The sequence below is a fragment of the Marmota monax genome, unplaced genomic scaffold, assembly GCF_021218885.2.
Source record: "Marmota monax isolate L192 unplaced genomic scaffold, Marmota_monax_Labrador192_F-V1.1 WCK01_AAM20220418_F8-fsc00055, whole genome shotgun sequence".
NCBI lineage: Eukaryota > Metazoa > Chordata > Mammalia > Rodentia > Sciuridae > Marmota > Marmota monax.
In genome coordinates, this window is record NW_026695205.1 from 10,961,674 (window position 1) to 10,986,498 (window position 24,825).

A 24,825-nucleotide genomic window follows, 5' to 3' on the forward strand; every position below is an offset into this window, starting at 1 on the left:
GGCATGTCAGGGCTGAGGTTCGGAGGCCAGCCTCCCTCTGGCCTGTGTGGGACCCTCTGTGGCCTACTCCAGCCTGCGGCCCCCACCCACGGCCTGTGGTTTTGCTGCTGTGCCACCTCTCCCAGCTGGTGCCTGTGCACAGCGCTCTGTGCCAGGAGAGACGGCGCACTTGCCATCCAGGGCTGGGCGAGGGTGTCGGAAGGCCCCCGGCAGGAGACGGGCCAGTGCCTTGGAGGAGCCTCCGCACTGTGCAGTCCTTCCGCCAGCTGTGGGCAGCAGGACTCCTGGATTTCTGTTGCCACGTGCCATCCCAGGGACATGGGCATCGTGTATTTAGTACATGTGAAAACTCGGGTATCTCTGGAGGGCAGAGACGCTGAAGAAAATAGATTCCCTAGTGTACTTCACGGCTGCGTGGGTGAGGTGTCCACGTGAGCTTCTGCGGTCCCTCATCCTCGTGGCTCTGTGGAGTAGCCGAGAGCCCCTTCCACACGTGAGGAGCCCAGGGCTGGGCAGAGGTCCCAACAGAGCTGCAGGACCCCTGCAGACCGCGCCTGTCACTACAGTGCACTGACTCCCAGCAGGTCCTTGGAGGCCGTGAGACAGGGCCCTGGCAGGGACCCGGCCCAGGACAGCAGGTCTGGCCCAGACACCATGGTGAGGTGCCACCTGCTTGTCTGTCCCCCAGATCCCGCAGCTGGCTCAATCAGGGTAGGCTGTGCAGGGCTGGGGGCTGAGACCATCTTCAGGCTGAGTGACCCTCAGACAGGGTGTACACTGTTACTTGTAGGTAGAGCAAGAGGCTTATTACGCCTCCAGAATAGACCACGGGCACAGCAGGGGCCCTGCGTGAAGGCCAGTGTCACTGCTGTACCAGCTGTACTCAACCTGATTCACTGTGTTTCTGAATTTTTATTTTTTAAAGTAGGAAATAAAATTGTAAAAATTTCTCATCCTTCTAGCCAATTTAATGCTGCACTTTAAGTGGATTTCCTGGGAATCCAGTCATCAGGGTCTAATGGCTTGGGTCTGTGGTCCAGCTCTGGACTCAGTCAGTGATGCGACTGATAAATTGCTGACCTCTCTGGGCCTCCGTCTCCGTATCTGTAAAACACGATGCTTACACACCTGTAAGGTGCTGCGGCTGTGAGTGCTCGGCTCAGGTGGGGCGTGCCACGCTGGGGGATGGGTGGTGCAGGGCCTTGGTGCTATGTCCCCCTCCACTCTCGGGTTGAGGAGCAGGGACAATGCCCGCCTGGTGGAGCCACCTGCGGGCGGTGGGGATGGGGTGGCTGGGGGGAGGATGGAGCAGAACCAGGAGCTCACACCCAGGAGGCCTGTGCACTGAGAGCTCTTGGCCAGGCTACCCCCTGCGAGCCCCCAGCAGGGTCTGCAGAGGAGAGGCAGGGCCTAGGAAGGGCCTCCTAGCTCCGGGCCTTCTCCCCTGCGCGGTGCAGGCCGTTGACCTGAGCACCTGCCTAGAACGCTGGGACGCGGGATCGGCGTACAGAGCAGGCCCTGCCCCGGCTCCGGATTTGTGTTCCCTCAGCCTCCGTCTGCTTGGTGTCTGTCTATCCAGGGACCAGGGTTGTGAGCACATCTGTTTTAACAGTGGGGATGACTAAGCTGAACGAGAACCGAGCGCCGTGGAGGTACGAGAGTTAGGCAGCAGAGCCCGGCCGCCTCTGCAGACTGAGCTGCAGAATCAGAATGTCTCCTGGTGCTAATAAAGCCTCTGAGAGCCTGCATCACTCAGCTTGCTGAACTTAAAGTATATTCTCTCAGGCAAAATCGCATGACCTGGATAGGGGTTGAGCCAGCCGGTCATAAAGCCTCCAGAGTCGCAGGTGACAGCACAGCCCTGCCCCAGGGCTCGCTGTGCTGTATTACCTGGAGGTGGACAGGTGTGTTCTGTGTGCCAGCCATCGTGCTGTGAGCTTTGGTGGCCCACGTTCAGTGATGCCCTCCAAGCCCTGTGCAGAAGGCCTCCGGTCCCATCACTACTCCATGGCTCTCTGTTATGAGGACACATTCTTTGACCTTGGGAGTTTGACATTTCTAACATGTCAGGCAGCCAAAAAGAAGTGATGCCCAGTTACTTGTAGATAGAGCAAGAGGCTTATTACGCCTCCAGAATAGACCACGGGCACAGCAGGGGCCCTGCGTGAAGACCAGAGTCACTGCTGTACCAGCTGTTCGGCCTCCAGCAGGCCGCTCCAGACACAGCTGAGACTTCTGACTTTCTCTCCATGCCTGATGAGATCCTGCACATCAGGCTTCTCAACCTGAGGCCAAGCTCAGACAGAGGCCGCTGGCTGAGTGCCGAGAACCAGGTCCCCAGGTAACCCTGCCGCCCTGTCCCCACCCTCAGTGTGGAGGAAGCTCCTGTTACTAACTCACTGATTGGGGCTCTCCCTGGTGCAGAAAGTAGCAGGTGCTGGGCCTTGGACAGGGCCTCATGGCTGCCGGGCCCAGGGGAGAGGGAAGGCAGGGTCTGGGGTGTGAAGAGGCCCCTTCCACAGAGGCCCATCAGCCTGTCCTCACGCAGAGCCTCGGGTGTGGCCTCGAGGTGGTGGTCCACGTGGTCCCTCACCGTGACTCCTGTGTCCTTACATTTGCTCAGCAGCAGCCCTTGAGGCGTCTCTGACCCCGAGCCCATTTGTAGGGCACAGGCTGCCCGAGCCAGGCTGTGTGTGCGGGATGTGCTCACCTTTGTGACTCATGGACGCCAGGCCTGAGACCACCACTCAGGGGCCACTGTATGCCGTTACTCCTTCTGCCCCTCGGGCGTGCACAGCTTCTCTGCCAAGGGAGGGTCAGAGTCCTGACAGAACCCGGGGTGCAGGCTTCTCTGCGTGGCTCCATTCAGAGTTTCCTAGCCCCAGCCTCCTCTGGCCCCTCTGGCCACCAGCAGTGCACAATGTGGCACGGTCCCTGCTTCCGTGGTGGGCAGGCAGGAAGCGGTGCTGGAGTCCACGGCTGGGCTGCACTTTGGCAGCATCGCTTGAGAGAAAAGGCAGTGAGTGCTTCCCAGGTCCACTGCCTCGGCCACAGGGGAAGATGAAGGGCACCGTCCAGCAAGAGGAGGACGAGCGCGGCTCGTCTTGCTGCCCGACTTCAGAGACGCGCAGCTGTGCAGGACGAGCAGCCCAAGCTGGGGCCTCGTGGTACCCGCAGGCCAGAGACCAATCCCGGCTCTCTTCCTTCTGAAGACAGCTCTTCATCTTCTCTGGATGCCAGGACTCCAGGCTGGTTCCCCCGGCAACCAGCTGGCTTCCGTGTCAGAGGTCAGGATGATGAGATGCAGGCGTGCAGGGAGGAAGGCCGGGCAAGGAGAGGAGGCGGAGGGCATGGGAGAGCAGGGAGGACACCGAGTAGGACTTCTGGCTAGTCCAGGGCTGGCGCAGAAATCCCTACCTGCTCTGAGGTGAGAAACAGGCGTGAAGAGCTGAGGGACGCACCCTAGTCACTCCAGGCCGCAGGACCAGGAGTCAGACCCAGGAAGTGCTAGGCAGCTCAGAGAGCTCGTGCACTGACAGCTGTCTTCTCAGAAAAGACAGATGGACACACGGGGCGGTGGGCTGGCCGGCCGTGAGCAGGCTGAGCACTGCCCCACCAGCCAGTCCCCAACAGTGGCTCCCGGGCAGCAGTGGGGACCCCAGGACCAAGGGAGAGCTGCAATCCAAAGGTGCATCCCTCCGACCAGCAGAGCCGCTGGGAGGAGAGCAGCAAAGGCTCCCTGGACACTGGCGGCCTGAGTCTCCCAGAGACCGACAGGACGACGGCACGGATGTCACTTCAAGCCAAAGACCTACGGTTGTGTTGCTGGGAAGAGCGTCTGTGTTCAGCCTGGCCCTCCGTCCGCAGTGTCTCTGCGTGGGGCTCCTGGGCTCTCCGGCAGCTCAGCGTTGGTGGGTGCTGCCTTTGACATTTCTGCCTTCAGCTTCCCGCGTGCAGGGTCCGGTGGTCTCTGGGTCCGCCACTGGTCCCCTCCACGTAGTTCCTGGCTCCTCTCCTGAGTCCCAGAGGCTCCCTGGGAGGGCGTGCTTCCCTCGCTGCGCCCCCCAGGGCATCTTTTCCCGTCTTGGCTGGGGAGAGGACCCTGGGAGGTCTGGGTCCCTGTGGTCTCTCAGGGCCAGGGCAGAGGCAGGGGAGTGGCACTCGCCAGGGCAGTACCTGGCAATGTGCTGGCTGCCGGCTCCTCGCAGCCCCAGTCTCCCCTCCCCAGAGGCTCCAGCAAGCTTGTGCCCCAGCACGGGGCAGCTATGAGGGATGCCTCGGGCCTCCTGGACTTTGGCCGCACAGGCCTGTCAGGGCCGGGTGCCTGGTTGTGCACCTTCCGCCTGCCGTGCCACAGCTGCCCTCGCCCCTGTGCACCAGCTCTCCACCTGCCACCACCTCCCCTTGTCCAGGCTGCACTCTGCCCTCGGTCTCGGCATCTACTTGTTCTCTGGCTACCCACGTTTTCCTGCAGCTGACCGCTCTGCCCGCCGCACTGGAGGGGGGACTGCTGCGTGGAGGGTACCTGGGTGCTTGTCCTGAGTGCGTTCCCCACACAGCATGGGCAGGTCCTGCAGCACCGGGGAGATGTGCCAGGACGGGCCTCCTGGGCCCCCGTGGGTGGGCTGTCCTGAGGGCCTCCACTCAGCTCCCTCGCTTCACAATGAAGCAGGAGTGTCCTGTGCGCAGAGACCTGCCAGCTCAGCCACCCACGACTCAGTCCCCTGGACAAGTCACCTCAGCCCCCTCCTCAGCCCCGCACTGCACTGGCTTTCCTCAGCTTAGGCTGTTGCACCCTCAGGCTGGAAACGTCCGGGCCCAGGACGCAGTAGCGCATCTGCCTAGCTGACACCAGGTAGCGCACCCAGCAGCCAACACCAGGTGGCCTTTCACCCCGCGGGGCCACTGCGAGCATCGCAAGGGCATCACCCTGCCCTTCAAAGGCCCAGGAGGAGCTCACGGCCCATCCAAAGTGCACCTCCCACGGGGACCTTGGCAGGGTGGCACCATCATGAGCTGAACAAGTTGGAAGCCGCGCCTCCCTCTGTGGGGCGTCACATAAAGTGGGTGGAGGTCTCCGGGCTTGAGGGGTGCGGAATGGCTCCCCACTCTGCGCTCCACGGCCTGAGTAACTGGTGCTGCGACTGCTGCCACGCAGGGAGGGCAGCCTCTGCCCTCCGTGGTGCCCACCTCCTCTGCCCCACTCAGGGCTCCCTCAGCATGTGTGCCTGTCCCAAGTCCTAGGTGCCTCAAGCCTACAATGTCAGAATGTTCCCTGCAGAAAACCGAAGGCACATCTGTCGCATGACTGGAGGGTACTCCCACACTGTCCGTCTTCCAGGGAGAGGGCAGACTGAAGCCAGTGCGCTGCAGGGAGGCCGAGGGCGGGTCCCCAGGCACGGGATTGGACAAGGCCCACCATGCCACTCTGCACCGTGGCAGAGTGCAGGGGTCAGCATCGCCTGCACACTTCCCACTGGAGACCCATTCCTGCAGGGAGCACAGGGCGCGGCCTCACTGTGTGCCTGTCCCTTGCGGGGTGGCCTTCTGCTTCTGGCCCTACCTCTGGTCTCCCTCTCCGTCGGGGCTCGCTCCCCTGGTCCTGCCCTTGCTGGCCGCCCTTGCCCCTTGGCTCTGGACATGGCACTTCCTAGGGCTGGCCCCTGCCAGCTTCTGCTCCAGGGTGAGAGCCCTCCACCTCTAGATCAGCCCTGCCTGCTGCCTCCCACTGCTGGGCCTCTGGCTCCGTGAGGTGTGGACTCAGCTCCGCATGCTGCACACACAGTGTGCTCATTCACTGCTCGGCTCCCCTCCCTGTCCCCTGGGCCCCTTGGCTCCTCTGTGCTCAGTGATTGATTCTGGACCGCGGGTCCCCTCCCCCAGCAGCCCTGTCCTGGGTCATCCCAGCCAGGCAGGACATATTGAGGAACAATTCAGGTCTTTCCTAAAATGTCGATGCCTGCCTTACCTCCAGTGCCCCATCTGCGCCTGCTAATTTGCTGCATTCTTTAACATAATAAAGAGCGATGCCCGTGTGACCCTCTTGTCTGCCATTCACGGCCCTGAGAAGCTACTGCTGATCAGGACTCTCACTCTACCAAGAATTGCTCCGACACACTTTCTCTCACGAGTTTGTGCTCTATTAATTTGGCACAGGTTCACTCTCGGAACCTTTGCAAGTGGGCAGCGAGGGTAAGACTGCATGTAAAAGCAGGCCTTCGAGTCGGGGTCCAGGAACTCTGGGTCTTCCAGGGCCAGCGTGTTCAGCCCTTGCGCTGCCTTTGGCCCAGAAGAGACCTTTTGGCTCCGTGCACCTTCGTGGGAGCAGTGGGAATGGGGGGGACTGAAGAGCTGCTTGGAATTGAAGAGAATTTAAGAGGATTGAAGCTCATCTGCATCTTCCCTGCAGTTTGTGGTCCCCATTTCTACCTGGAATTAAGTCATAACCGGCCACGGCATCCCACCACCTGCCGCCTAATACCTGTTCCGAGACCCTTCTCACAAACGGACGTGCCCCGCTGTTGGAGAAAGCAGAGCTAGATGGCAGAGACGTACATACATACATAGTGGACGTGGATACATACGTCGACTCACAGGAGGGCATAGAGAGAGGTTTAGACAGATGGACCTGATGTCTTAAAGAAACAAAGCTGGGATAATTAAAGGGTACTTATTTACATAACCTATAAATCTTTCCCGTTCTGGGGCTTCTCTGCAAGACTCCTTTGAGGTGTGCTATCTGCGTGTGTTGAATTGTCCCCCGACACATCCTGAACTGTCACTGGAGTTGCAAGTAGATCTGAAAGTGTGGGGTGGGGTCAGACGGGCCAGGTTTAGTGCATTGCAGCCTGACCTCCTCGAGGTGAGTTCCGCTGTCTCCTGTCCAGTGAGCCTGTCTAGGGACGATGACGTTTCCATCTAAACCATGCCGCAGAAAGGATGGGGTCACATTTTCCTTCCTTTGTCACAAGCGTCAAACTTAAGAGAGTCTGTTTGGGGTGGTGGGACCTGAACTAAAATCTGGGGAGCATTACAGAGCTCACCCCAGGAGCCATGCCCTGGGGTCCGAAGGGGCAGGAGTGGAGCACTGGGTGGGCAAGGGCGGCTCACAGCTCAGGGTGTGCATCCTACGGGACTGCTCCAGAAAGCCTGAGGATTGGAGACGGCGGCAGACAGTCAGAGCCAGAGTGGGATTCGAGGTGAGGCTCTCCAGGGCAGAAGAGGCAGGGCAGCGGTGGGAGGAGGGGGCGTTCAGAGCACTCAGGCCTAGAGCCAGGGCCCCTTGGAAAGCCCCTGGTGGGCAGGGGCAGCGGGACTCGAGGCTGCACATGGGGCAGGCCGCCCGGGGGGCCACCCTCCCAGGGCCCCCCCTCCCAGGGGCTTTCCAGCTTTCTTACTCTGCATATCAGTGATGGGCTCCATCGGCACAGATAATTAGCATTAATGTAGCTCATTAGATAATTATTTCTGGCTCCTGTTTACCAAGTGTTATTATAGGCAGATCAGGGAGATCTTCTCCCCGACAGCCAAGTTCTGGAAAATTCTTTGCAAAAATAGACTTTTGATACATAAGGTGCTCGCCCTTTTTTTTCTTTTTTCTTTTCTTTGAGCACTGATGACTTGCCCGGGTGGACCAGGTCCCCGGCTACCTTGCCTCAGAGGGAAGCAGGGGTGTGGTAGGGGAATAACAGTGTGGACGCGGGCTCAAGCCCTGTCCCACTCACTCGCCAACTGCTGGACCTGGGGAAAGCCACTTACCTTCCTGAGCCCGGGCTTCCTGGCCTACAGAGTGGAGGCCACGCTGTCCCCTCCGTGGGGCGTTCTGTGAAGTGCACCCGGTCAGTGTCTGGTGAGGGTTCCTCCGTTCATTCCATCATAAGTGCTGGCGAAGCGTCTCGTGGCGCTGGGAGGTGGTGATTCACGATGCGGTCCACCTCCTTGCACCACCCAGCCGGCCAGCCACAGGGCTGTCAGGGCCACCAGCTCCCTGGGCCGGCTCTTCCCTCTCTCTGGGCCCAGCTTGATGTTCAAGAGGCATGGAAACCACGTCTTCCCTCCCACCGACACCCACCTGGAGGCCCCTCTCCCAGGCTCCGCTGCCGCTCGTTCTGCATGTCAGGGTCCGCTCAGGAGCCAGCTGGCCGGGGCTCCAGCCCTGTGCTACCCTAGGCCGCTCCCTCACCTCCCAAACCTCCCCTTAACGCAGGGACAACATCAGCGCTGACCTCACAGGGTCACTGTGATGTCCCTCAGTGTGTGTGGCGTGACATGGAGGACACCTGTGCAGAGCAGGCCTCCAGTAAACGTTGGCTGTCACTGTCACCACCGTCCTGCTCTTCCCAGCTGGCCGGGGCTGTGCTGCTGCCCAAGAGGGCATCTCAGTCTCCAAACATCTAAGTCTAGATCTAAGTAGAGGTCCTCCCTCGGGGCAGGGAGTCCGCCTTATGAGTCTCGTCCCCTGCACCAGGACAGCGCCTGCACTCGGTCAAGAAATCTCTGAGCTGGCGTCACGTGGGCCCTGTGTCTGAGCTGGTGTCACGCGGGCCCTGTGTCCGACATGGTGTGACGTGGGCCCTGTGTCTGAGCTGGCGTCACGCGGGCCCTGTGTCTGAGCTGGCGTCACGCGGGCCCTGTGTCTGAGCTGGCGTCACGTGGGCCCTGTGTCTGAGCTGGCGTCACGTGGGCCCTGTGTCTGACGTGGTGTCACGTGGGCCCTGTGTCTGACGTGGTGTCACGTGGGCCCTGTGTCTGACGTGGTGTGACGTGGGCCCAGTGTCTGACGTGGTGTCACGTGGGCCCTGTGTCTGAGCTGGTGTCACGTGGGCCCTGTGTCCGACGTGGTGTCACGTGGGCCCTGTGTCCGACATGGTGTGACTTGGGCCCTGTGTCTGAGCTGGTGTCACGCGGGCCCTGTGTCTGACGTGGTGTGACGTGGGCCCTGTGTCTGACGTGGTGTGACGTGGGCCCTGTGTCTGAGCTGGTGTGACGTGGGCCCTGTGTCCGACGTGGTGTCACGTGGGCCCTGTGTCCGACATGGTGTGACGTGGGCCCTGTGTCTGAGCTGGTGTCACGCGGGCCCTGTGTCTGACGTGGTGTGACGTGGGCCCTGTGTCTGACGTGGTGTGATGTGGGCCCTGTGTCTGAGCTGGTGTGACGTGGGCCCTGTGTCTGACGTGGTGTGACGTGGGCCCTGTGTCTGACGTGGTGTGACGTGGGCCCTGTGTCTGACGTGGTGTCACATGGGCCCTGTGTCCGACGTGGTGTGACGTGGGCCCTGTGTCTGAGCTGGTGTCACGCGGGCCCTGTGTCTGACGTGGTGTGACGTGGGCCCTGTGTCTGAGCTGGTGTGACGTGGGCCCTGTGTCTGACGTGGTGTGACGTGGGCCCTGTGTCTGAGCTGGTGTCACACGGGCCCTGTGTATGAGCTGGTGTCACGCGGGCCCTGTGTCTGAGCTGGCGTCACGTGGGCCCTGTGTCTGACGTGGTGTCACGTGGGCCCTGTGTCTGAGCTGGTGTCACGTGGGCCCTGTGTCCGACGTGGTGTCACGTGGGCCCTGTGTCTGACGTGGTGTGACGTGGGCCCTGTGTCCGACGTGGTGTGACGTGGGCCCTGTGTCCGACGTGGTGTGACGTGGGCCCTGTGTCTGAGCTGGTGTCACGCGGGCCCTGTGTCTGACGTGGTGTGACGTGGGCCCTGTGTCTGAGCTGGTGTGACGTGGGCCCTGTGTCTGACGTGGTGTGACGTGGGCCCTGTGTCTGACGTGGTGTCACGTGGGCCCTGTGTCCGACATGGTGTGACGTGGGCCCTGTGTCTGAGCTGGTGTCACGCGGGCCCTGTGTCTGAGCTGGTGTCACGTGGGCCCTGTGTCTGACGTGGTGTGACGTGGGCCCTGTGTCTGAGCTGGCGTCACGTGGGCCCTGTGTCTGACGTGGTGTGACGTGGGCCCTGTGTCTGACGTGGTGTGACGTGGGCCCTGGCTCTGACGTGGCTTTCTTTGCCGCTGATCTCAGCTGAGCTGCATTCCCTTTGGTGGTCAGACGTGACCATAGTCGGGTGGAACTGATACCTTGGGTGACTTCTGCCATGCTGTCCCCCAAGAAGTGGCTTCTCCTTTGGCTCATGCCCCCCCGCTGCCCACACACTGTTCAGCCCAGTCCTGATGAGCAGGGGCACCGTGTCAGTGGTGAGCCACTGCTCTGCCTGTCCAGGGCTGGGCAGGGCCACGACACATGGGCAGACGGTCACGGTGGCCTGGACAATGGAGAGCGGTCACTCATGGTCCTGTGTGCAGGAGCTCTGAAGAATGGTGCGTGTGTGGCAGGGATTCTTGTCCCCCTTTTCACAAGGTCTGTCACGTAAGCGCCGTCAGGTCAGGGCGTGAGGTCAGGGCGCGTGGGCAGAAGGAGCTGAGTCTCTGTGGGCGGAGGGGCCTGGTGTTCCTGACCGGCCTGTGCTCCTCTGCAGGGGGCGGTCATCAGCCTCCTGCCTCACTGTTCAACTTGGAGAAAGGCTCAGGGAGGCTCAGGACAGCCGGAGCCCACGCCCCTGACCACAGAGGGAGAGGCGCTATTTAACGTTCTCCCCCAGAGAGCTCCCTGCTGAGAGCAAGGGATAGCACGCCCCTTGACACCTGGAGGGCAGCCACCCCCACATGGACATGGGCAACCCTGGGGCCCTCCTTGGGGCCCTCTTCTTCACGGCCCTTTGCCCAGCCTCAGTGCTCTCTGGACAGCCGGCCACACTGGACTCCATAAGACCACGCCGGCCCTTCCCTGAAGCTATGGCTGCTCCTCTGAAGCCCCAAGTTCAGGCGCCGCTCTGGGGTCCACCGAGTCCTGCTGTCCCTTGCCCACCCCACCGCACTGGCACCGTGGCTTTCCCGCTGGCCTCCGTCCTCTGGCCTCTTGTTGCCCTCCTTCCCACAGACGTCCGTCCGTTCCCGCCCTGTGACCTTCGTGCACCACCTGGGCAGGGGCTTGGGCTGCAGTGATCAGGGCTAACGGGTTCCGGCTGCGTGAAGGGGGCCGCTAGACCCTGAGCAGACTCACAGGTGTGTGATCTCAAATGGCAGCGAGCCGTGTGGACTGGGGAAACAGAGGGCTCCGTGGGAAAGTCGGCGGGTGAGGGGATGGACGTCCAGGGTCAGGGAAGGTGTCCCCGAGGAGTGGTACACTTAGACCCACGGGTGACACAGTCAGCCATGTGCTCGTGGGCTGGGCACTGTCCACACACCGTGGGCCACGGCCCCGAGGCAGACTCTGGTGTTTCGGGCCAGTGGTCAGGGAAGCTGGGGGCGGCAAGGTGCAGAGGAAGGCGGGAGTCAGGCAGATCACACAGCCCGCGGGGAGCAGGGCGTGGCTGCACTCTGCCGCAGTGGGAAGTCCTTCAGGGTTGTGCCCTGGGGTGCACTGCCCGGCACAACCCAGCCCCAGGCTAGCCAGGGTCCACCTGCCTCCTGGTACCCGCTGCAGCCCAGAGCCCTCCAGAAACCAGGAAGCCCTTCAGGGGTCGAGGGGTGGGGAAGGCTTGGCTGGAGCTGGTGCCACTTGGTGAAGCCTGGGGCAGTCTCCATGCAGGAAACCTTTCGTTGTACCTGCTTCTTGGGTGGCCCACACGGCGGCTCTGAGGGAAGGCACTGTCCGGCACCACACAGCTTGCAGCCTGAGCCCCCACAGCCTCAGTGACAGTCAAGTGGCTGAGTGGCAGACCTGACTGCAGACCTGGGTCTTCTGACCCCAAGGCCAGGGCTCTTTCCACCCCACACAGCAGGACCTGCAGAAGAGAGGTGCTCCTAGGGCAGACGGAGGGGCTGGGCCAGGCGGAGTACAGTGCCACTCAGGTGCCGTCCCTCCTGAACCCTCGGGGCTCGCACAGCTGCAGAGGTCCCCTCTTCAGGCAGACTCGCAGGGCTCCTGTGCACCCCAACATCTGAAGCCAGTTCTGCAGGCCTCGGAGGCTCACCGCTCTCCTGCTGGCCCTCACTCTGACACCAGAGCCTCAGAGCAGAGGACACAGGGACAAAAGCCAGCGCCTGGAGTGTTTGAAGGAGATAAGGGACTCTGAGCAGAGCTGGCTCAGAGTGCCTTCAGGCTACTCCCCCCCCCCAGCAGAGGACTTCTGGGCCCCACCTCAGGGCCCAGAGCCAGGCAGCAGCACACCAGGGCCATCTGCCTGCCTACTGCTCAGAACATCCTCTGGCGCCACGGGCACTCTCCTCCTCCACGCACCGCGGCCATTCAGGTGTGGCATACGCACACACAGGAGCAGGTCGGGGCGTCTGTGTCCCTCCACATAGGACTCTCAGCTTTGCTTATAAAGAGGTTAGCCTCAACCAAGCAAAGTAGATGGGGGTGACTAATGTCACTGTTAGGAACTGAAGGCACAGGGCGGTTGAGTGGGAATCAGACACTTACAAGCTGGGCAAATATAGTCAGGCACTTAACCTCTCTCCATCTTAAGTCGCTGCGTCTGTGAGGTGGACTGACAATGCCCACCCTCCAGGACGTGGGGCCACCACCTGAGCCACCCGCAGAAAGCAAAGTGTGGTGCCAGGTCAGCCAGAGCTCAACAACAGCCGTTCCCTCCAAGTGTGTCCGTCAGGACCGAGGGCAGCTGCCCGGGAGGACCTCCCCGCGGCTCCCTGCAGCTGGCAACCAGGCGTCTCCCGAGTTCCCTGTGACTCCGTTTCCTCCTCTGAGAAGCGGGGGTTGGTGATTCAACCAGCAGGTATGTGAGCCCTTGTGTCCACGGTGGCCGATGGCATCCCCCCTGGACCTGGTGTAGGTGGCCACCTTCAGGCATCCTGGAAACCTTGCCACCTCTCTGCTCCACCCTGGAGCCTGTGGCTCTCCCGGTCTGCGAGTGTGTCCGAGTGGCCACCTCTGCTCACTGAAGACAGGCACCTCTGTGTGCTAGTAAGACGCTGCCAGGGTCCTGTCCCCAGGGCACCCTGCGCTGCCAGCGTCCCCAAGCCTCCTGCCCCCGGCTCAGCTGCCGCCAGGAGCTCCTCACACCCGCTGCCTGCTCTCGTGCGCTCAGCGTGGCAGCCAGGAACAGAGTGGACCAGTGGTTACTGGCGACCACAGACTCAGTTCAGCATCTGGCCACTAGACCACCCCGTCCTGTGCCTTCCTGCGTCTGCCTCCCCGTGTCGGCGCTCACCAACCCGGCCCTCCCGCCTCCGTCCCTGCTCTGTGGTACAACTGGGAAGCATCCACCTTCTCACCTCAGGGCCACTCGCTGCTCCCAGCAGCCGGCTGGTGGCACTGGCAAAGCCTGTCCCTCTGCCACATGCCTCCCCAGGGGTCATATCTCAGTTCTAATGTCACTGTGAAGAGAACCAGTGCTTTAGTAGGGGGTCAGGTTGCGGGCCCTGGTCAGTAAGGGCTGCAGCGGCCTCTGGTCCTGACCAAGGGGAGGGCGCAGAGCTGGAGAACCGGGTTGGCTTCCTCCCACTCTGTCACCACTTGCTCTGTGACGTTGCTGAGTGATCTCCCTTGTGCAAAGAGCGGGAGCCACATCTGCTGACCGCGAGGCTGCGGCATGGGGCACCCAGCAGGGTGCCTGGCACAGAGCCACTGCAGTAATGTCCTTGCCGATGGCCCTGGCTTGAGATCCCCGCCCTCTGCCCGCTGGATCACCTCCACCTGGAGAGCACCTGCTTCGCCTGCGGCCCCGGCCTGCTCCACTCCGATTTGCAGGTCTCTTTGACTTTGGCTTTGTTTCCTGGGCTCCAGGCTTTGGACCTCCGCAGACCTCTGAGGTCAAGGAGCCCCCAGCCCAGGTTGCATTGACCCCAGGTGCTCAGACCTGGGTCCCTTCTGAGCTGTTCCCTGGGCTCAGTGGCCCAGATCCAGGGTCTGTCACCCTCCTCCCTGGTCCCTCAGCCTTTCTACCTGTCCCCTCCTCAACCCCAGTCCTCTAAAACGAATGCCCGTGCAGCCTGCGCCCCCTGGGCCCTTCCGCAGGGCAGCTGATGGGGTGGGCAGGGGCAGAAGCCATGCCTCCTCTCTTCCCCGTACTGGGCAGTATCTAAGGGTCAGTGATCCCCACACAGTGTGGTCAGAGGGGCTAGGTTTGAACATGATGGCAGTGGACACCTTGCTGGGTCACTGATGCTTCAGTAAACCCCAGGGCAGGAGGAGGGTGCGAGCTGCGGCCGCCCGGACACCTGCTCCACGCTGGGCCGACACCTGCTCTGGCTGATTCACCCCATTCAGCTGACAAAGTCTAGTGGCTCCCTGTGCACCTTGAGAGCTTTTGACGATCTGTCCTTGTCAATATCTCCTTGACCTTGAAGATTTGTTCCCCTTAATGGCTTCAAATCAGGTGGGGAGAGATCGTAACAGCTGCAGGCTGGTGGGCAGATCTGAAGGGATCCTGAGTGTGTGGCCCTGACGCACACCCCCCATTAAGTCCAGAGGTCAAGGGATGCAGAGTGTCCCTGTACTCAGGGCCACACAGGCCCCCGAGGGCCACTGTCAGGGTTCACCGTCACCATCAGATGCATGCACCACCACAGGATTGAGAAACTACTCCTGTCTCTAGACAGTGGTCACATCCGCAGGTGCAGAGGGTGCAGCCAGACTCAGCAGACCACTGCGGGGAGAGAGGACCCTGGGATGTCCTCCCAGGGGCCCACCAGAAGATTCCAAGCCAGGAATCCCACTTGGTTAACACGGAAGGAAATGAGTGAGTGCCCTCCTCCCAGTTGTGGCCGCCGCGGTAGGAGACTGAAGAGAAGGGGCCATGTGTTCACGGGCCGAGGCCCCTCATGGTCACAAGAGCTTCGGGTCTGAGACTCTGGGGGCCCAACTTTGGAGCCGGTACCAGGCAAGGTGTGGCAGGGGTTGGGCTCCCTGCATTGCCCATGCTCTGCAGCAGCCCCCAAGTGGCCCAGAGACTCAGCCGGGAGGAGCCAGAGCCGGGCAGGGGCTGTGAAGGAAACCAGCCCAGGGAAGCTGCCCTGAGGCCTGGGGACACCAGTTGTGGGGTTGTTTCTGGGAGGAGCAGCTTGTCCCTGGGGAATGAACTCCTTGGCTTTGCGGTCCCCAGGTCCCACACCAGCGGCACAAGTCTCGGGGAGCTCCCCTGGCCTCGCTGTGAACTGGCCTGTTCTGCCCTCTTGGGTAGAGAGGAGGCGGCCCACTGTGCACAGGCTCCCATGGAAGCAGGTGGTCCAGGGGCCTCCCAGTGGGCAGGAGCCCAGGTGGCCGGCTGCCAGAGCAGGTGTTTTACACGGTAGCCTCCGTGGGCTCCTGAGCAGAACGTGTGAGTCCTAGGTCCTCGGTTGTGCTGTGCTGCGCGTATGCATCTTATGTCCTGTGTCATCTCCAATGTTGAGAACACAGCAGGTGTTCAGAAAAGCCTGGTGAAGGGACCTGTGGGGGGTGTCCCAAGTGGGCCATTTCTCACTGTAAGGGCAGTGTGGCCCTCTGCGCCACGGCCCCAGCCACCTTGTCTCCTGCGTGAAGGAAGGGACCATCCATTTGAAGAAGCTCGGGTCCCAGCTCACCAAGCTCGGTTCCCAGAGAGCAATGTCACAATGACAGTTGTCATTAATAAAGCACCTTGTGTGCCAGGTCAGGGTAGGGTGCTCTTCACAGGTTTTCCTACTTATTGTTTAAAACAACCCTTAAGGCATGTTCTATCATCGCTTGAGTTCATATGAGAAACAAAGCCCAGAGAGGCTGGACATCTGCCACAGCCTCGTGGGCAGCAGGTGGCCACGTCCAGTTTGCACGCCGTTCCCCAAGTCGGGTCTCCCCCAGCCTGCCCTGCTCTGCCCACCCTCTCCCCAGGTGCCTCATGACCATGCTCTGCCATTCTGTGGGATAGCTCGTCACTCTCTCTTATAAGTACAAATTGATTATTTTTAGTGAGAACGTTTACAAAAAGAGAAAATACCCATGACCGTAGATCGCCACTCCTCATCTCGTGTGTCTGTCCCAGCCAAGTTTCTACGTACGACAGCGGGATTCTGAAATACGAAGAACACAACAAACGCCGCTTCCCTCTGCCTGCCGTCGGTCAGCTCCACAGGCTGGGGTGGGGGTCTCCCCCCGCGTGCCCCCAGCACCACCGCCTGGCCCTGCAGCCCCTCCTGCTCCGCTAGGCCTGGTGCCAGCACCTAGCCAGGGACCCAGGGACACTCGTCCCCGTGTGTCTGCACCAGCCCCGGTGGCTGTCACTGTGACTCTCTGGACTCCAGAAGGGCTGTGCCCACTGCTGCCCTCTTGATCTGGCCCCACAGGGAGCCTTGTGCGCCGGCCAGGGTCACTGGCCCGTCCATCTCAGCAGCTTGAGCCAGCACTTGCTCTGGGCTCTGCTAGTGTTGCTGCAGGTGTGGTCAGGCCTGTCCCTGGCCTGGGCAGGGAGGGGCATGGGGGCCAGCTCCTGCAGAGCACAGACACAGCACAGGGGACTCAGAGCTGCAAGTTAAGGAGAAAGGTGTCAGGTGTTTAAAGTGCCAAAGGAAGGGGACGAGTCCAGAGGCCCCCAGGAGGGAGGACTCCAGCAGAGAGCTCGTGATGCTGGTGCCTGGAGAGCCAGGAGGGATGTGGTGGCCATGAGGCTGGAGAACCGATGGGCCGCAGTCGTGGTGCGAGGCGGCCCTCACAGGACCTCTAGGGCCACCCAGCAGGGTCCAGTTTGTGTTTTTAATAAACCACATTTATGGCCAAAAGGCTGGGCGAGCAGAGCTGGGGCAGTGGGAGGACCGTGTGCAGTCCTCAGACCCAGCTGGACGACTGACCGCCATGTGGCAGGGTGAGAATGGAGGGAGAGGGCTCTCGGTGAGACCGCCGGTCATCGGGGACGAGTCCTGCTTCCCCACATGTTGAGGTCTAACATTAGAGAAGCACAGGGAGGCAAGCGTATAGAGCAGGGTTTATCTAAAAAGGGGGGACAGTCTTCTCCCAGGGGGGAGAGGGGGCCATAGCTGGTGTCCTGGTGTCCCAGCAAGTGAGAGCGACCCGCCTTTTTTATGTGTCCTAGGCTTCCTTTGTTCTCCTGCCTTCCCCCCGTGTCTCTCTCCCTCCTGCCCAGGAGACCAGGCCCAGGGATGCCCAGGGATGCCCAGGGATGCCCAGGGATGCTGGGTGGGAGGCCCAAAGGTGGGAGACGGGTGGGCTGAGGGGGAGGGCAGGATGGAGCAGCCCAGGACCCATCAACAACCTTATAGCTCCCTGCAGGGAGGGCAAGTCCCGTGACAGGTCACCTTGGCAACAGGTTGGAGCAGGGCAGGCTCTGGATAAGGGTGGAGAGGGCTCTGAAGGAATCAGCATTTCAGTCCCCAGGGGACAGTCTGCAACTTCCCGGACTCACTCAAAACTGGCCTCCTTGGTCCGAACTGACTCCATCTGCCCATCTGCACCGACTGCCCGTCTAATTCTGGCTTCATCGGGAGCTGGAGTTCGGGCTGCGTGGAGCAGGAGGGTGGCGACAAGGGGAGCCTGGCCGGACTGCCTCCCGAGGGCTGAGAGGAAAGGACGGTCAGAGGAGGGTTAGGGGAGGCCGCAGGGCCTTGGGCACAGGCTCCTCTGGGTCTGTCAGGAATGAGGAAACTCCAACCCAGTCGTAATGCCGGGGCAAGCCAGCGGGGAGCCTGCACTAGGCCCAGCTGGGGACTGGTGTGCCAGGGGCCCAGTGGCCAGTCCGCAGCGCCCACCCCGCCTCTGCCCCTGTCAGAGTGGAGGCTCCAGAGGAAGGAGCCAAGGCCTGGAGCGTGCTGTCCACACTGAGGCCCAGGTCAAGCAGCAGGGCACCACATGGAGTTTTATCCACCAACTGAGACAAGCACTCCATCCCCTGAAGGCCAGGCTCTCGGGCTCCCAAAGTGGGGTGCCAGGACGTGGCCACGTAGGGACCGCTGGCCCTCGGCCCATGGCCCCTTCCCAGCCCTAGCCCTGTGCCCTACTGTGGACAGGCACCCCGTGCCTGTGGACACCCAATACTTATGCCCACGCTCCACACGAACCCCCAACAAACAGCCACCCCTGGCCACCCCTGGGGAAAGGCCTGCATGGGTCAGGAGGTTCAGAAACTTTGGGGCTGGGAATACTGAGACCCCAGTACCCTGAGGTGGCCTAGGAGGAGGGGCACATCTCTCAGCCACAGACCCCTGGCCCAGTGTGGGAGGGCATGCCCTTAAAAGTGAGGCCAGCCAGGGCCCCTCTCACGTGGGGCTGAAAGCTGGACCCCCCACATCTCAAGCCTGCCCTGGACGCTCTGCAGACCCGAAGCCAGCAGCCCCCTCTCGTCCCGCCCGCCTTCACATCTGCCAAGCACCCTCCCCGCGTCCTGTCCCCGCCCCAGCTCCCTGTGACTGCAGGATTCCTGAGGAGCAAAGTGGGTTCCTCCTGGAGAGGTGGCCCTGCCCTTCATGGGTGCTGGGACGGGCTGGGTCTGGGGGAGCTCGGACCTTAAGCCAGGGGCCGCCACTGGAATGAAATGCTTCACGCCAGCTGTGTGGCTGAGGTTTGCTTCTTGCTCCTCACCGTGGGGCGAGGAAGGCCTGAGGGATGCAGTAATGAATGGCCCATCCCCGGGCCCTTGGCAAGTCCCTTATCTGTGAGCTTTGGGTCAGTGGGCAGTTGTCTAAAACAAAAGCGCCATTTAGCTCAGTGTGGAGAAGGGGTGGGGGCAGGGGGTGCAGTGACGGCCACCTGACAGCACCTCTCTGGGTGGCTCCAGGGCGTCAGCTCTTAGGCCTCATCACCTGCAGACAGCTCTGAGTGCTGGCTTGGGGTTGGCTCTCTTCTGGTTTTGATGTAAGGAACCTGAGGCTGGGGAGGGGGTGGCCTGGGGTCAGCAGCTCTGTTTGGTTGTGTTTCTGGTGCTGGGCACAGAACCCAGGGGCTCCAAATGCCACACAAGTGCTTCACCCCTGAGCCACCCCCAGCCCTTTTTATTTTTTATTTTGAGACGGGGTCTCATAAGTTCAGAGCCCGCCCTTGAACTCGAGATCCTCCTGCCTCGGCCGTGGAGTTGCTGGGATGATGGCGGGCACCACTGCGCCCAGCTAGCATGCTGTTTTATGGGTGGGGAATGTGGTGCCAAGGGGCAAGTGGCGTGTCTGAGTCACACTAGCAAGGGGCAGCACCAGGTTCCCAAGCCCACTTCCCGCGCTCGCAACCAGCCCTGAGCCTCCACGCTCTCCCCTCCTGCCCTACTCCCTACTGCCTCCCGGGAGGGTCTCTTCCCTCGTGGCTCCTCACAGAAGGCCTGTGCCAGCTCCTCTTTACTGCTGTGTCCATGATCAACACACCCCACCTTGTTCCTCGAGGCGACTCCCTGAAATCCCTTCACTTGGAAACAGCCCACCCCCTTGACTGCTTCTCAGACTCCTCTGCGTCTCTGGCCGTCTAACAAGCCTCCTTGGGGCTCCTTTGCCCCCCGGCATCCAGCCGGTGCCCACCACTCTGCAGCGGGTGGCTGGCCAGTGTCCCTGTCTAGCCCCAACTCCTTCCTGAGCTCTAGACCCAAGTCTGCAGGGACCTCCCGGCCAGCATCCGTCTGGCCGGTCCCCCGCACAGAGCGGTCCTGTCTGCGCAGGAACCGCAGCCTCCTCACATCTCCGGCTTCAGTTCAGTGCTGACTTACTCAGCAGATGTGGGCTCCTCCTGCTGGCTGCTGCAGTGGCCCTGGAGACCTATGACGTCCCTGCTGCAGAGGGACTGCGTCTGGGCAGCGGGTGGGGAGAGACAGACATTGGCAAAGTCAGGAACTTCCCGTGTCTTGTGGGGTGGGCCGGGGGTTGAGGTCGCCTGGGAAGGTGGCCCTGGGAACGTGGAACTCGTCAGCACTGAGGGGGCCAAGCGGCAGGACTTTCAGGGACCTGAGGGAAGGATGTGTCGAGCAAATTGAAAGTCAGTGCAGGGGCCCTGAGGGGGGAGTTGGCGTGTCCAGTGAACAGCACAGAGGCCAGAGTGGGCCAGAGAGGAGACGGGGCCGGGGGGGGGGGGGGGACGGGAAACAGAGCGGGTGTGTCACACGGCCATCTCCAGGACTGGGACTTTTCCTAAGTGGTTTATGTGGAGTGGTGACTTTTTGAGCAGGGGAGTGACATGGTTTTAAAGGCGTTAAGACCACGTGGCCGCCATGTGGAAATACCGGGCAGCAGAGCTGGAGGACTGGCAAAGTGATCCTTAGGAGGCCATGGCCACCATCCCGCAGACGGCCTTGCTGGGCCCGGGCAGTGGTGATGGAGGTGCTGAAGTCCAGGGGACTTGCGGCGGGTGGTGTGCAGGACGCGAGAGTGGCCGGGAGGGACTCCAGGGTTTTCGTCAGCAGGCAGTTGGGAATGGGGGTCTGGAGCCCAAGGAAGCAATCCCGGCCAAAGTTGGAAATTTGTCCCAGTGTAGAAATCACGAGCCCAGAGGAAGTCACCCGGGAAGTGTGAGGCCACAGGAGGAGAGGAGCAAAGACGGCCCTGAGACAGCAGCAGGGCAGAGGACACCAAAAGAGAGAGAGAGAGAGAAAGGAGCAAGTGGTTGCAGGCACCATGAGCCTGGTCCGTGTCCTGGTCTCAGGAGACAACACCACCGTCCTCCCCTCCCACAGGGGCAGGACCTGGCGCCCTGAGTGCCGTGGGGGGTAGACCCAGGGCGGGGTGTGGAATTCAGGGACAGGGAGACCACACCCTTGTTCCATCGGGGAGCAGCCTGTAAACACACACTCCAGGAAGAGTCCAGGACTAGGATGAACACTGGGTCATGTACAGGTGACGAAGCTCTGGGTGCAAAGCTGGTTCAAATAAGATATCCCTTCAGTAAAGGTTGATTAGGCTTTACTAGGTCCCAGCAACGAGCTAGACACCAAGGACTCAAAATAAGCCACTGTCTCAAGGAGATCATGATCCAGTGGCAGGACAGACACATAAACCAGTCGTTAAAAGCTGTCACCTGTAGGTGTGGACATACTCATGGGCACAAGCAGAAGAAGGCTTTCTGGAGGGGTAGAGCCCCGTGATGACCCTCCAAGGACACATATTTAGCCACAGGGACACTTGAGCAGGAGAATGTGTGGGCAGGCCAGGGCAGGGTGGGAAATGGCAGGGAGGCCGGATGGGAGGGCCTCAGCTGTCCTGCGCAGTGACACCAGGGCTGGCCAGGCAGGGGGATCTCGCAGGGGTTTTACCGTAGAAAAGGCCTGACCGTATTCCTAGGGGGAACACCTGTGTAGCCGAAGAGGTGAGTCTAGAGGACGGGGATCCATGTGGAGACGGGCTGTGGATAGCACAGCGGAGCAGGTAAGAGGAGCTGAGGGCGTGGATCGAACAAAGGCAGCCCAGTTGGATGGCGAGGAGGAGATAAATCCAGGCGTTGTTTATGGGTACGGTTCCCGGGATACAGTGATTCGGTGGCCATGGGTGTCCAGCAGAGGGATGGGAAGAGCCCAGGGTGACCCCACTCTTCTGGCCGGGAAGATGGTGCAGCAGAGACCAGGAAGCGCCCGTGGTTCAGGGCAGGAGAGACGAGCTCACTGTGGGCCACATGCCATCTCAGGTGCCTCGCGCCCAGCAGTCCTGTCCCTTGGTCAAATGACTCCAATATGCTACCATCCTGGGGACGTTTCGGGGACTTCTCTGAAAACCATTATCAGAGCCAGCCTCTGACCTGTGTGACTGCATCACAGTCACTCCATGGTTGCTCCTCGGTGCCGCAGGAAATGGCTACGGAATTCTGTGGAAGGGGCCCTGGCATGGCCACACCTGAGCTTCCGCTGGTTCTGCTTCAGGTCCTGTGGTAGTTCCTGCTGACCACGAGGGCATGAAGACCAGCGGAAGGCCTGTGCCCTGGGGCTCGCCACCTCCCCAGTCCAGCCCTGCCTGCCTCCAGTGGCTCGGCTGCAAGGAAGTGCTGTGGGCCAGCTGCAGGAGCCAGAGCGCGCGGGCGAGGGCTGCTGGCCTGTCAGTGTCCCCTTGACGGCCACTCCAGACCATTTGGAGAAGGCCCTGCAGGATCCTCTGTCACTTCCCAGGAAGGAGAAACTCATGTCTAACCAGCCCCTCCCCAGTTGAGGGATGGAGCCGCCTGTTTCTTCTGTGATGACTAAGTCCTTGGCAGTTACCAGGTCATTACCCAGTGTCATCCCTGGATCTGGGGATAGAAATACAAAGAGTGCCCCCTCAGGTCCAGTGCACTCCTCAAAGCTGGGGCAACTAGCTCACAGGACATCCCGAGTCCCTCCACCTGGTCTTCCACCAACACCCTGTAGGGGCAGTGGGGCCAGCATGATGTGGTGGTGCGAAGCTCGGGGCCCAGCTCCACCTCTAAAACCCCGGGGCCCTGGGTACGCACCGTAACATCCAGCCTTCAGCTCTCCCTGGGAAAGTGGAGAGGAGAGTCGTGTATGCCGTGGAATATTTTGAACATTAGCTGAGCCAAAGGACTTAGCAGGGTGGCTGGGATAGAGCAGGTGCCCCGTAGGTGCCAGCCATGGCTATTTATCATTCTCATTACGATTACAAGCAGCGGCCCATGGTGGGGGGAAACGTGGTCCTTGCCGTCCTTCTGTACAGGTTGGGGGTGCCTAGAATGGTGGGATGTGACCCTGCACAGCAAGCCTGCCAGGCTGACCTCGAAGCCCAGGAGAGCAGGGCGTCAGACTGGGTGCCAGCAGCTGTGCGGCTTCACAGGCCAGGTGGCCTCCAGGTGACTGCTGTCTCCTTGAGTTGTCCTTTCCCAGGGCTGCATTTGCTAAGTGCTGGATTGCAGGTGGCAATAGTGTGAACAACCCTCTTGGTTGAAGAGAGGCCCCCTAGTGTGACTTCCTAACAGCTGTGACATGAAACTTTGGCTCCTTGCCCTCCTTCCCCGAGCCTTCCTCCAAGTACATCAAATTCAGCCTCCACCTTGTCCCCCCAACAGCCCTTCCCACCCTCAGACCCTGGGGAACCTGTCCTGCAGGGGAATCCCTGGAGCCGCTGACCGCCATCATCCCCACTGCCTGGTGCCTCCTTGTGGTGGATGCCTGTCTCTTGAGCTCTAAGCTTTCCGTTGGTCATCTGTGCTCTCATTTAACCTGTGTGGGCATTGCTTTTTATCTCTGTTTTGTTGCGTTCCCACTCGATCCTGAAACAGTGCAGAACTTCCTGGCCTGATCCCCCTCTGGGCGGCCACTGTGCCGAGCTGTCTGGGTCTGTAAGTGGTGGGCGCCTCTCAGCGGCTGAAAAATTCACACGGCCTCTCTCTTGTGCCTTGCCAGGTCCAGCTGGGAGCTGCCTGACCTGAGGGAAGGGAGAGTCAAGGCCATCAGCGACTCGGATGGGGTGAGCTACCCCTGGTACGGGAACACCACGGAAACCGTGACCCTGGTCGGCCCCACCAACAAGATCTCCAGGTTCTCCGTCAGCATGAATGACAACTTCTACCCCAGTGTGACGTGGGCAGTGCCAGTGAGTGACAGCAATGTGCCACTGCTCACGAGAATCAAGAGGGACCAAAGCTTCACCACCTGGCTGGTGGCCATGAACGCCACCACCAAGGAGAAGATCATTCTGCAGACCATCAAGTGGAGGATGCGGGTGGACATAGAGGTGGACCCTCTTCAGCTCTTGGGGCAGCGGGCGCGGCTGGTGGGCAGGACTCAGCAGGAGCAGCCCCGGATCCTGAGCCGGATGGAACCCATCCCCCCCAACGCACTAGTGAAGCCCAACGCCAACGACGCCCAGGTCCTCATGTGGAGGCCCAAGCGGGGGCCACCCCTGGTCGTGATCCCTCCCAAGTAGAGCAGACGGCCTGACTGTGGAGCACACACCGCGAGGCACTCTGCGAGGTTGCCAGGGTGGCAGGAGCCACACTGGTCTCTGAGCCAAAGCAGACCTCTCAGCCGGCCGGCCAGCCCCCCACAGCCGCCGCGCAGAGCCAGCGCCCCTCGGCGGCAGGGTCCCTAGGAAACGCCCTTCCTCTTAGGAGTAAGTGGCTGATTGACAGACTTGCCGTGACTGTCTCCACGCAGCCATGGTTCGGCGCGGACCAGGATGGTTCTCTCATTTGACTGTTGCCCATTTCTGCCCTGCGAGATGCAGGGGACGGCAGTGGAACTAAGCAGTGCCTGTGGTGGCGAGGGCTGCTTCCCAACCAGCTGAATGGAGTGCAAACAGCCGCACCAGTGTTTGTGAGGCACGGTCCCTTGTCGATGGAGGGGCTGGGGAAGCAGGTGTGAGAGGTGGCAGAGGAGAGGGTGGGGGAGAGGATGTGCTTTGTCAGTTGACCTCGGCTTGGGACACGCACTGGAATGAAGGGAACGCTGGCCAGCCGAGGAATCCAGGTGCGCTCCTGCACCGGAAGAGGGAGCTCCCGGGAACTGTCCAGGGTGCTGGCCCACTAAGCGGTGGAGATGCCGCTTCCCCTCTCCAAGGAGGCGGAGCCCGGCCTCCTCCCCGCAGAATGGACGTGCTGTCCCGCCTGCCGCAGCCCTGTGTTTGGGCCCTGCGTGTTTTCAGTGGAGCCCAAACTGATTTTGTTTACAGCTGCTTATTCTTCTCCCATCACCAGCCCTAACTTTACAAAACAGATTGATAAGCCATGAAGCCATGGAGGGTTTCAACATTTCAACAGGCAAGAACGGTGTTTTCAGGTGTGTGGTTTTCTTTAGCCTCTGAATGATTTGAACACATACAATGCACACACGAATGCACACTCGTAAGCACACACACGCACATGCACAGGCGTGGGTACAGCATGTGACCGATTTGCCGGAAGCGCCTGCTTCCGTGCACCGTGGCCTCCGCACACACAGTGACAACACTGTTTTCCACAAACATTCACTTAGCTCAGCTTCACAGAGGCCCACTTGGAGCGTTTGTGGAAAAGTGCTTC

At 61.1% G+C, this 24,825-nt stretch overlaps 1 protein-coding gene across 1 annotated transcript in view; it reads left to right on the forward strand.

The window, feature by feature from the left end:
• Fam78b (family with sequence similarity 78 member B) overlaps positions 1 to 24,582 on the forward strand; it is a 64,259-nt gene extending 39,677 nt beyond the window's left edge. Inside the window, exon 2 of the mRNA XM_046430261.1 lies at positions 23,210 to 24,582. Coding sequence (XP_046286217.1) covers positions 23,210 to 23,732 — 523 coding nt within the window. The 3' untranslated portion in view covers positions 23,733 to 24,582. The remainder of the gene's footprint in view (positions 1 to 23,209) is intronic.
• Positions 24,583 to 24,825: the final 243 nt, after the last annotated feature.